Source organism: Chenopodium quinoa, unplaced genomic scaffold (assembly GCF_001683475.1).
Source record: "Chenopodium quinoa cultivar QQ74 unplaced genomic scaffold, ASM168347v1, whole genome shotgun sequence".
NCBI classification, from domain to species: domain Eukaryota; kingdom Viridiplantae; phylum Streptophyta; class Magnoliopsida; order Caryophyllales; family Amaranthaceae; genus Chenopodium; species Chenopodium quinoa.
The window spans coordinates 1774083-1786278 of NW_018743518.1; the positions used below are offsets into that span (position 1 = coordinate 1774083).

The window sequence follows — 12196 nt, forward strand, 5'->3', positions numbered from 1 at the left end:
ATGCTTCTAAAACATTGAAATTGAGGGTGATAGCCAATTAATAATCAACTCAATAAAAGACATTTGGGTATAGTATAGTCATTAGCAGATCCAACACATTATCGAAGGCACTCGTTCTTTTTTCACTCAATTTCACAATTGGATTATCCAACACACATTAAACTAAATTGTTAATGTAATTCATTTAGTATTTGGTAGTTGTAATAACTCTAAGTTTTTTTTTTTTCAAAATTCTTAGGATTTTCCACAATGAGAAAGACTAAGACCCTGTTTATTTGAGCTTCTGAGCAAAATAGATTTCAGCAGAGCTGTGTCAGTAGAGTCAGGTGTCAGCAGAGTAAAACAGATTATTAATACTTAACAATGCAGATTTTAGCAGAACTGAACATATCACAGCATCTCAAAAGAACGGGGCCTTATAATGTTTTACAAGGTAATGAATATTTGTCTACCTTTTCAATTACCAAAAAAAAAAAAGAAAAAAAAAACGGAGTACTGTACTTGGCAAATTTAAGAGCGGAGTAATTTTCTAGCTTGGGCTAAAACTCTAAGGCGTTGGAATGAGGGAGGGGGGTTAATCGTAATTTGTGCAACATAAAGTTAAGGGGAAATTGCAGTAAAAGGAAAGTAAAAGACCAATGTTTGTGTTTAGCGGGAAACAAGACGACCGATGACAAATATTGACCAATTCACTAATATTAACCGAAATAAGAAATGGCGGCAACCAACGTCAATGGCTTAAAGCAATGAATCAGCTCCCGCTCATGGCGCTCCCAACCTATCAACAAGGACTACATTATACTCCATACTACAGAGTATATAATTCAACAACATATTACATGATTAAATTATTTGTTTTTCATCAGTTAAAATTACAAATCAAAATAGTAGAAAAACAATTAAACCATTGTAATTAAAAAAAATAGAAAGAACATAAACTAATGAATTGAAACGCAAATGAAAAAGAAAGTGTATCCAATATGCATTTCGTTTTTTTCAACTCTTTTTTTAATTTCTTCTTTCTTTTTTAAACTGCATTTTAACTTCTTACCAACATTAATCATCTACCTAACATGTTAGTCATGTAGCCGAATCCGAATTCTAACCTCTAACTAGTATAAAACTCAAAGAACGAAAAATGCATGAAATCAGCAAAATTTATTTAGTAACCAATAGAAGAATACACCTAATGACCTTATTGACCTACCCCACTTGAAGTTGAAACTGTTAAAATAAAAGTTAGAGAAAATGACACTCCCAAACTCTTCTCCTCCCCACTTCCCCCCACCCCAAATAATTCACTCGATATTAAACATTTAAACCAAAAAATAAATAAAGTACATTATTTTCTTATCACTCATTCTTTATTAAAAAAAGTACTCTAAAAAATAAAAAAAAATTACGTATATTTATAAATAATAATAATAATAATAATAAAAAAAGGATATTGTTATTACCAAATCCCCCAATTTTCATCGACGATAATGCTCTACTCTGTGTAGCAGCCTTCTGCTATATCCCGACGACACTGTCTCTGCTGTCAAAGATTCTCTCTTTCTTTTCATTTTCTCTCTCCTCCTTCTTCTTTCTTCTTTCTCTCTCCTCATTGTTTCTCTGAAAACCCTAATTATGTTTCTCTCTCCTCAGATCTCCCTTTTTTAACTCCCCCCAAATCTTCATTTTCCCCCATTTTCCAATTTTTTTTATTACTAATTTAATCCCAAATAAAATTAAAATTGAAAAAAAAATACTTTAATGGGGTGTGCGAGCTCCAAGCTCGACGACCTCCCGGCGGTAATACTTTGCCGGGAAAGAGTAGACTTCCTTTCTCAGGCGTTACATCAACGGTACGCATTTGCTGAATCACACGTGGCGTACATCCACTCCCTTCAATCTGTCGGCGATTCTCTTCACCGCTTTTTCGATTCTTCCGCCGGAATTCCTCCGCCGTCGCCGGTCCTTGACCTCCCTCCTCAACGGAAACTCGCCGCCGACGATTTACCCCCAACGTCTGCTGCTCCTGCTATTGATTCCGGTCATCTCTCTCACTCTAATTCTGGGTCCCACCTTCATTTTCACACTGATTCCGATGATGACGACGACGATGATTCTGGGTCTGGTTCTCTTCACCACCATCTCCATGATTCCCCTCCTCGAAATTCTATTTTGATTGACGGAACTCCGGAAGCTGATGCCGGCGGCGGCGGAGGGTATATTCCGGGAGGTGGAGGGTATATTCCGGGAGCTGGTGGGTATATTCCGGGAAGTGGGTTTAATCCGTATATGTATACAAATGGAGGAAATGGGTATAATATGCAGATGAATTATATGAAGAAGCATGTAACGCCGTCTGTATCGTATGAACAGAGGCCGGTAAGTTATCAGACTGAGACAGTACAGTATGGTGATCCGTCTTCTTCTTCTTCAAGTAATTATTATGATTATTTTGGTGGTGGAGGTGGTTATGGTAATAATTATAATAATAGTATTAATAATAATTATAATAATAGTAATGGTAATATTAATAGTAATAGTAATGGGTATATGGATTATGGTGGTTATTTTGGGAATCAGGCCCCACCACAACCACCAAGAGGTGGTGGTGGATATGGTGGTTGGAATGGTGGGCCGCCGCCGCCGATGGGGCAAACAAAGCAGGCTCCACCACCACCTCCGCCACCGCCGCCTGCGACGTCGGCTTGGGATTTTATGAATTTGTTTGAGAGTATTGATAATCATTATACATCTTATACCCCTAGTAGGGATTCTAGGGAGGTGAGGGAAGAAGAGGGTATTCCTGATTTGGAGGATGAGGATAATCAGCATGAGGTTGTGAAGGAAGTTCATGGGCATCAGAAATTTGTTGATGATAGTAATAATGCTGGGGGTAGTGGTAGTGTGAGTGGTGGTGGTGGGGTGGGTGAGGGGAAGGGTGATTCGAAACGAGCTGAGGTTGAGGAGGTTGTTGGGGTGAGTGAGGGTGATGGTGGTTTGTATAGAGCAAGGCCTAGCGCGTCGTCGCCTGAGAGTACCCCGGTGGAGTATGAGGTTCATATGGTGGAAAAGAAGGTGGTTGGTGAGGAGGGGAAGTCAGAACAGCAAGGTAAAGGCGGTGGAAGGCCAGGATTTAAGAATGTTTTTGAAGTTGTGAGGGAAATTCAGGTGCAATTTGAGAGGGCTGCCACTTCTGGGGGTGAGATTGCTAAGGTGCTGGAGGTTGGTAAACTCCGGTATCAAAGAAAGAATGCAGCTTACCAAGGTTAGGAGATTGCATTTTACATCAAGTTGTTATATTTGTGAGTTATTATTGTTTCTTAATTGCTTAAATTGTTTGGTTTTTACCAGGGGATATAAGATTATTAATTCATTTTAATTGGCATTTGTGGTTTGTGAAACAGTTTCTACAAAGATGCTGAATGTGATTACTCCATCATTACCCTCTTCATCGAAAGACGAGGCTTCTCTAGACCTTGATGAAGCTGTGCAATTACGATCAGCTAATCTTTCAGCTACCTTGCAAAAATTGTATCTTTGGGAGAAGAAACTCTTTGACGAAGTCAAGGTATATACACTTTCATTTTCACCAAATAGTTAATATTTGACCTGGTTTATGCTTATTAATACAATCATTCAAGATTTTGATGGGAAATTGTACTGTACTGTTGATCTGTTGTGTTTTATTTGTTGTTATGCTTAACGGTTCTTCGAGAATCAGGATCTGTTATTTCCAATTTGGGGCTTTTCTATAAAAAAAATTGTTAAATTTGATTGTTAGATAGATTTGATTGTAAATTGTAATGCAAAAGGTTGTTTGGGTAATGGTAAAGGATGTCTTTGTGTTGTGACTGTAGCTACAATTCTAATTTTGCCACGTGGTTGTTAATTAGGTATCATGAAATGGTTAGATTGTGAAGAAAATGTAGTTGGATAATATGGGTGGGTTGAGAGTTTGATTTGGGCAAGCAATTGTGATTTTGTACTGAGTTTGGTTTGCAAAGTAGACTTCCACACTTACTAAATTAATGTTTTTTTTTTTTTTTTTTTTTTTTTTTTTATGACTGTCCCTTCCTATACTATAGTATACTTGGTCAAGAAATGCACAAAATTTAATTTTGGCAGCACATATTTTTTTTCCTGATTCAATGCATGACGAATTGTTGTGTGCAAATTTATTTCCTAATAATGCTGATGCATGATGAAGTCAATTAAGCTGCCGAAAAAGTTCTATTTTATTACATCTGCTTTCTTTGCTGTTGTACCTCTTTTTTGTGGTCTTTAATGTATTTCTGACTCTATTGCTCTCCGGACTGATAAATCTATCTGGTCTTATGTGGTACATGAGCTTCAAAATTTTAACTACGCGTTTAGTGTTTGTAATTCTGTTTGAATACTTATATCTGATACTATACATAGTTGTTGCTAGAGTAGAATCTCTTGGTCTCTGACCTATCATTATGAGTCAAGCAATTTTTTGAGTGGAGATTTTTCAGTTGTATGTTCTATGCTTTTATGTTTCAATCTGGATTCATATATTGGTTAGGTGTTTTGGTGGGGGTGGGACTGTGGGAGGGTTGGGGGGGGGTGGGGGGTGTGATTTACGCTGCCTTTCAATTTTAGTAATTCTTTCAGATTGCCGAATCTGCTGTTGTATTTTTTCATTGATGATGAATAGTTTGGTTCATCTCTGTACCCAAAGGTCAATTCTTCATGTAGTCATGCGTTCTCTGTACAGGCTGAAGAAAAAATGAGGGTTTCACATGATAGAAAATTGGCAAAATTAAACCATTTGGTCGAAAAAGGTGCTGAACCCACCAAGATAGAATCAACAAGAAGCGTGGTGAGGAGTCTGTCCACAAAGATAAGAATTGCAATTCAAATCGTTGACAGGATCTCAGTAAAAATAAATAAGCTCAGAGATGAAGAGTTGTGGCCTCAGTTGAATGAGTTAATTCTAGGGTAAGTGATTTTTATCAAGTTTTTCTTTCTGTTGTTTGTTTGATTGTCTATGTTTATACACCGATTAAGATAGTTCACTGCAGCTTTAAGACTATTATGAGAAGGCATCATTGAAAAAAATGGAAGAAAGCCATTATTAATATTCTACTTTCAGACGAGACCACAAAAAAATATTGCATGTTCTTGCACCGATACTCCTCTCTCTTGTCAAAAATCTCTTCATGAGAGGATGGAGAATTGGTACATGCAATAAGTTCTTCCATCCACTGCTTAATTTTGTTAATTTTGTTCTCATACTTTCTCACTGTGTGTTCCACTCCTATAATTTGATATGCTGATTATTGGATTGATACTTGAGCTAGTCTCTAGGTTAAAGTATTGCACCTGGTACAAATAATTAAATTTTGTGCTGGTAGCGTGTTGGCCCTGTATTTTAGTTGCTTTCTCGAGGATGTAGATAAAAATCATAACATAGGTACTGTTGTACAGTAAGAGATAGCTCTGAGGATAAATGCACTCATGTCCCATTTTAGTCTCGTTCTCATGGATTAGCTCATTAGCATCAATCCACATTGGCCGTAACAATATGTTGCCGTGGCATTCTGGAATTTTTCCTTGTCACTAATTTTATGAGAGATCTGTAAATGAATGACCTGAGTTACCTCTTGCTTCAGTTCAACACCAGTGCTGCCGCAAGGGAACATATGACTACAATATGGACATAGAATCATTTCTAGCATAAATTTAATGATGACTGGCGTCGGTATGATTTTCTCTTGTTGTACATTTAGAATGCAGGCTTAGACATTTGTAGTTTGTACATAGTGTCATGGGTAGAGATGGGTTGTCGTTGAAAATAGTATCAGAGACTTGAAGCTAAGGTAATATTTTGAGCAAGTTCAGCCTTGAAGAATTCATACTTGGAATTTTTTTTTTTTTTTAAAGTAATCCTTTTAAGTTAGTAATGAAATCTGTATTTGAGGGATTATTTAACTGAAATATTGGTACTTGGTGCCTAGTTGAGGGTTGAAGCTTCTCTTCTGAAAGCTTATTGACACATTGTGTAGCAGCTATTCTTGAGTCTATTTGTGGGTTGGTAGGTCTTTTCTGTGATTTGGGTTGCTTGATCATGTGCTTAATCCTTTCTCAATTTAGAAACTTTCAACATTATCATGTATCGATCAATTGCTGCAAAGTTTGTAATTCTTCATATTTTGCTTTCCTATGAAATACTGTGGCCTGCTGGCTAACTTTGACTTTTTTCTTATTCTTTCTTCAGCCTGAGTAGAATGTGGAAAGCCATGCTTGAATGCCATCATAGTCAGTGCGAGGTGATTGACGGGGCAAGGGGTCTAGATGCAATTGCATTTCCTAGCAATCCCACCGACACGCATCTGGAAGCTTCCTTGCAGCTTGAACATGACCTTCTAAATTGGACATACCGGTTCACTGAATGGATTGGTGCGCAAAAGGGTTATGTCAGAGCCTTAAATCTTTGGCTTCTAAAATGTATTTTGAATGAACCCGAAGAAACAGCTGATGGAATAGCTCCTTTCTCACCTGGAAGGGCAGGGGCACCTCCAATCTTTGTTATATGCAACCAGTGGGATCAATCATTGGAAAGAATATCAGAGACATCTGAGAAAAATTTGATTGATTCAATGCGTGTGTTTGCCATGATAGTTTTACACTTCAGAGAACGGGACAAAGGTGAACTACGGCAGAGAATGACAGCAAATAGAGATATGGAGAGGAAAGTTAAGAACTTGGAGAAAGAAGATATAAAAATGCAAAAGAAGATGGTTCTAGCTTCTGGGGACTCTGATGGTCTCTCCTTATCTGGCAATGTTGTTTATCAGAGTGATACCAGCAGCAAGACTAGTTTACAGGCTGGTCTACGACATGTATTTGAAGCCTTGGATAGGTTTACAACAGATTCCGTGAAAGTTTACGAGGAGCTCCTTCAACGCACTGGAGAGGTGTTACGAGAACATGGAAATGTTTCATAGTTGACATTGCAGTAGAATCGCGTTGATCTAAAATTCTCAATACTTGCTTGTTGAATCTGCAGTATGCTGTTCCTCGGTGTCTTGTGCAGCAACACCCTGAAATTAAAGCAAGAGCTTTGGCTTTGGTGAGGAGTTGGATAGCCATTGCCTAAGCAGGTAAATCGTAATTATTTGAATTTTGTAATGATAGGAGCTATAGTTTAGGACTTTCTGGGTTGGGGGGACGCAAGTCTTGTCTTTGTAAGTGCCCAGAATTTAGAGATGTACCGTGTATAGAAAATCTTAGGGATCAGGTGTAAGAGTTATTTAGTTGTACAGAATCTTGGAGACTGACATTGAGGCCTATTTATTACATACACCGATAGGAAGTTCTTCTGGAACTAGTGATTGAAATTTGTTGTTGTTATTCATAATAAAGCGGTTTTGGTTCCCTTGAATTGATTATTATTATGCAGCTTGTGTTCATTTTTTGTAGCCATTCTAGTTTTACCAGCATTTGGACAACCTGCAAGAAATTGGAACTCTTTAAAGACTTCAAAAAAAATGGGAGAAACTGGTGTCTTTGTGCATGTTATGGCAGTCAACTAGACATACACTCACGCATACGGCATACCAATCATTATTAAGTGATGATTTTGGTCAATGTATTATCCCGTTTCACCCTTTTCATTAATTTTCCAACAACAAATTCACATCCATAATTCCCCAAATTCTCATTCCCACATGCCAAGCCAAGCGCCCTAACAATGAGTCAAAAAAAAAAAAAAATTTCTTATGAAAACTCCCTTCTTTACTTGAGTAGAACTTTTGGTATATCATGTGATTAACATTTTGTGTAATGATATGTTTTGACCAATATTAGCTTTTACTCCCTCTATTTCGTAATAATTGCAACATTTTAATTTTTACATTATTTATATGTTTACTTTGGCTATTTTTTATTTTATCAATTTATTAAAAGTATATATTGCCATGTAATATAATCTTGGATTAGTTTTTATGTATATTTTCATTAGACCATGCTTTTATACTTCTTAATAATATATAATTACAAATATTAATGGTCAAAGTTGTGCATCGACATGTGTGCCAATTAAAGCGTTACGATTATTATGAAACGGAGGAAGTAGTCTATTTCTGAACTCACGATTGACTAACAACTAATGTTGCTCATTTTGAAAGCATTTGAGAATAATATATTGATGTGTCCGAGAAAGAATACCTATCTTTGAAAATTGCAAGGAAATATTATGTACGGAATATATGTTAAGGTGATTATGTTTTTTTTACCAGGATTAAAGTTTGTTAGTGGTCTAAATACACAACATGACTAATAAATTTGTGTCTCTCCTACTTTTTCATTTGTTATAGCAGCTTAATATCTTTCTATCTTCTAAAAATTATCATCATATGTTTTTGTATGAAACAATGTCATTGTATGTTTCATATTTTTGATCCATATTTCAATAAGACAAATGGTAATAATTAATCTAATATTTAAATAACATAAAGAAAATTAGATTATATAGACATGTGAATGATGTGATAATGATAAGATTAGATGACAAATTGTCCATAGAATAAAGAGCTAAACGACTGAACTTTCATAATCAAGAGGTTATTTCTCACTCAAAGACAAATGGAAGACGCAAGAAAGCCGAAATAAAGCCGAAATACGCAAATCCTTTCCATGGTTTCATACTTCGGCCCAATGTTTCAAGATGGTGCACATTGTATGAAAAAAAAACCCAATAAAAAAGGTATCTTTTTGTGCTCAATAATGAGCCTAACACAGTCCTATTCAAGATTTCAAATCCAAGCACCATCTAGGACAGTTCGATATCCTAATACTAAGTGGATGATTAACTAGTTTAGTTAGTTAAAGTTTTAAAGGGTGTTATTCAAAATCTGATATCAGTGTCTAAATAATTAGTTCTTATGCCTCCCCCCCCCCCCAAAAAAAAAAAAAAAATCCTAATACCCACCTTAGTTGCACAAGGCATTGATTTTTACCATCCCTCGTAAGTATTAACCTATGAAAATTGCAATCACTTACGAAGTACTATCTCCGTTTTTTTAGTTGACACATTTTGACTTTAGCACTATTCACTCACTCCCCTTTGGCCGTGTTTTGTGCTTTATACATAATGAAAAATATAATCATGTGAGATTTTGTTAGATTCGTCACGATATATATTTTCAAAATATCAACCTTTTATAACTTTTGTTTATCGGTAATTAAAGATATTAATGGTTAAAGTTGTGCATTGGCAAACGTGCCTAAAGAAACGTGTCAACTAAAAAGAAACGGAGGAAGTATAACACATACTTTCTCCATCATTATATAACGTAGCAATACTTCTTTTGGTTTTTGCTATCTCAATGCATAAATTTAGACATTGAAATCTGCGGTTATCTATTATTAAAATTATTGATTGAAAATTGATATTTTGAAATATGTATTGAGCCCGTCAAACAAAAAAAAAAATGCATCGAGACTAATTTAGTAATATTCCACATGATAGTGTTATTTGTATATTGAATGAATAAAATGATGATAGTGCCAAAAATTTTAACAAATTAAAGAAAACCCTGAAGGAAGTATATAGTTATGTAATTACGGAGTATAAAAACAGAGAAAGTATGTACTAGGAGTACTAAGTATCTTTGAAAGCATATATGCAAAATGAAGTCAAAAACGTTACGGCATCCATCCCATCACCAGGCAACGATTATCATTATCCCATTGAAAAAATTAAATAAATGGGTGATTATTGAATCTTTAGTACCCATTAAGGTGTGGTGTATAGAAATATAACATCTCATGTTCCTACCAAAGAAATAATTAGCCTAGTTGAAAGAAAAAAGTGGGTTGACAAACAAAAATCCATCGTCTTAAATCTTAATTATTACATCTTTCATTAGAAAAAAAGATAGAATTTGGAGTAATTCACTATTAAGATGGTCCAAAGCAAAAATTCTTAAACAATATTGTACAAAAAGTACAAAATGGTGGTCCATTAGCCATCTCATATAATCGAGGATGTCAATTTTTGCTTTGTTGTTGTGTTGGAAGACTAACCTATTCTCAAATCGACAACTTCTTACTAATTTTTGTCAATTAAAAAGCACATCTAAATTAGGGATGAGTTTAAGCATCGGACATATACAAGTATTTTGTTGACATTAATATCACAGCGTAAGTAATCGAAAATGACTTATGAGTTATAATGTAACACATGCTCAATTATTCATGTATGTTAACAAATTGTAACAACACCACCTATCTCGACTTACCATGAATAAATGTGAGTAGTATCATAAGCGCTCTCGCCACTTAGCTTGGTAATGTTAATTTTAATGAATCTTAATTATCGAACTACAGAATCCCAACACAATGTTGATATGGCAAAAACCGTATCATATCCAACGAATGACATGCTTCGCTTTCAAGGCAACAATCATTCACTAACCTACTAACATTTGTCAATTACTCCATAATGTTTGAATTTAGCCATTTGAGATAATGCTGTATGAATACTCTCTTAAAAAGGGTACTCCAAATCTTTTTAACTCAATCAATCTCAAGTTACACTCGTTTGACATAAAAGGATATTTCAATAAAAATTACTTGTCATGCTTTACTTTCTCTTTTTTACCATCATTGATTATTGTCACTTTTGCCTTTTGTTCTACTCAAATTAACTTCTTGTCTAACTAAGAGTGAGGATAGCTCAGTCGGTAAAAGCTTTTCTTCCGATTTCAGGTGATTTTGGGATTGATTCTCATCCCCGCCCTAAATGGCTTATATGAACCAAAAAAAAACTTCTTGTCTAACTATTAGTCTATTAAAGGGGGATTATTCTAGCTAAATCTTCTTCAAAAAGGCAATCATATATTCATATTGTATGTATAGGGGAAGGAAAAAATATCGGATGCTTTTAATAAAAACCCTTATAATAAGTTTAGTAAGTCATGCTTTATAAAAATGACAATAAATAAAATTACTATTTTTACATTATAACTATTGGCCGAATTTAAAATTATTTATAGTGATTAAATGGTCCTAACGATTAAAAGACACTATTTACGCGAATAGGAAATACAACATCATAATAATCAAGATATATAGGTTAATAGTGAATTTATAATTTAAGCCAATAAAAAATCCATAATGGAGATTGGAGAATATGTTCTTGCTCTTTATTTTGAGTGTAATAATGTACAAGTGTACCCTAGCTAGCTTAGCTTAGCTATAGCTACAAAAACTAGAGAATCCAATGATGATCACGGAAGATAATTAACAGGTAAAAACTATATTAGCTGTCCACTTTCATTTGCTAATACGAAGTACTAGATTTAATTATGCGCAGCAATATTATTAAAGGTAACCTCATTATATTAATTCATTAAATTAATAAATAATCTTTAATTATAAAATCATTTGACTTAATTGCTTTGGATCACCCACTTTTAAGGAGGGACTTGTATATATTTTCAGGGGCTTAGCCCCTCGTTTGCACAAAAAAAAAAAAAAAAAAAAGAAAAAAAAAAGGAGGGACTTGTATATTGATCAAGGTACCACTATTTTCATGGTTGTATAAATTGTGACACGTATTCATATGTTGTGATACCTTCGAATACAACATTTTTATTGTACGGACCAACTCTTTAATTTGTTCTTCACCCTCAAATATTCTATACTCATGACTCATATGGCTAAAAAGCTATGTTTACTATAAACTTTTTGAAGAAGAAATAAACTTTAAACACCAGTTTTAGTTTATTGATGGAAAGGAAATAATAATACGGAGTAGTCTCTTCTTTTAATTACAATATCATACTTTTTTGTGTTAGCCAAACACTGTATGATTTTATTATCTTGAACCCAATGTAAACTAGAAACTTCAGTTTCTTATAATTCTTTTTTTATTTTTTATTTTATTTTTTCAATTCTAAATTTAGATTAGCATAATTTTGAAATGTATTGCGTTTGATGAAACTCGGATTTATTTCCAAGAACACATTCGACTAGGAAATTACAAAGTGAAGAATATCAATAAAATAATAATAATGATATGACAAATGAATATATAAGATGAAGAAAAGTAAAAACTGAATGAGTGAGCATGAAAACATAGTGCATCAAGGATGAAGACACAATACGAATAAATGGCAACAACCTTGACCTACGGCAAAGGTAAACTCATCACATCTTTTAAACAAGTGTT

General features: G+C 34.6%; 1 protein-coding gene across 1 annotated transcript; it reads left to right on the forward strand.

Annotated features, from left to right (window-relative positions):
• The first annotated feature begins 1310 nt into the window (after window positions 1–1310).
• Window positions 1311–7733, forward strand: LOC110740111. The gene is made up of 4 exons (XM_021920610.1): window positions 1311–3259; window positions 3399–3562; window positions 4733–4956; window positions 6236–7733. The coding sequence occupies exons 1-4, from the start codon at window positions 1756–1758 to the stop codon at window positions 6963–6965; spliced, it is 2622 nt and encodes an 873-aa protein (XP_021776302.1). The 5' UTR covers window positions 1311–1755; the 3' UTR covers window positions 6966–7733.
• The last annotated feature ends 4463 nt before the right edge of the window (window positions 7734–12196 follow it).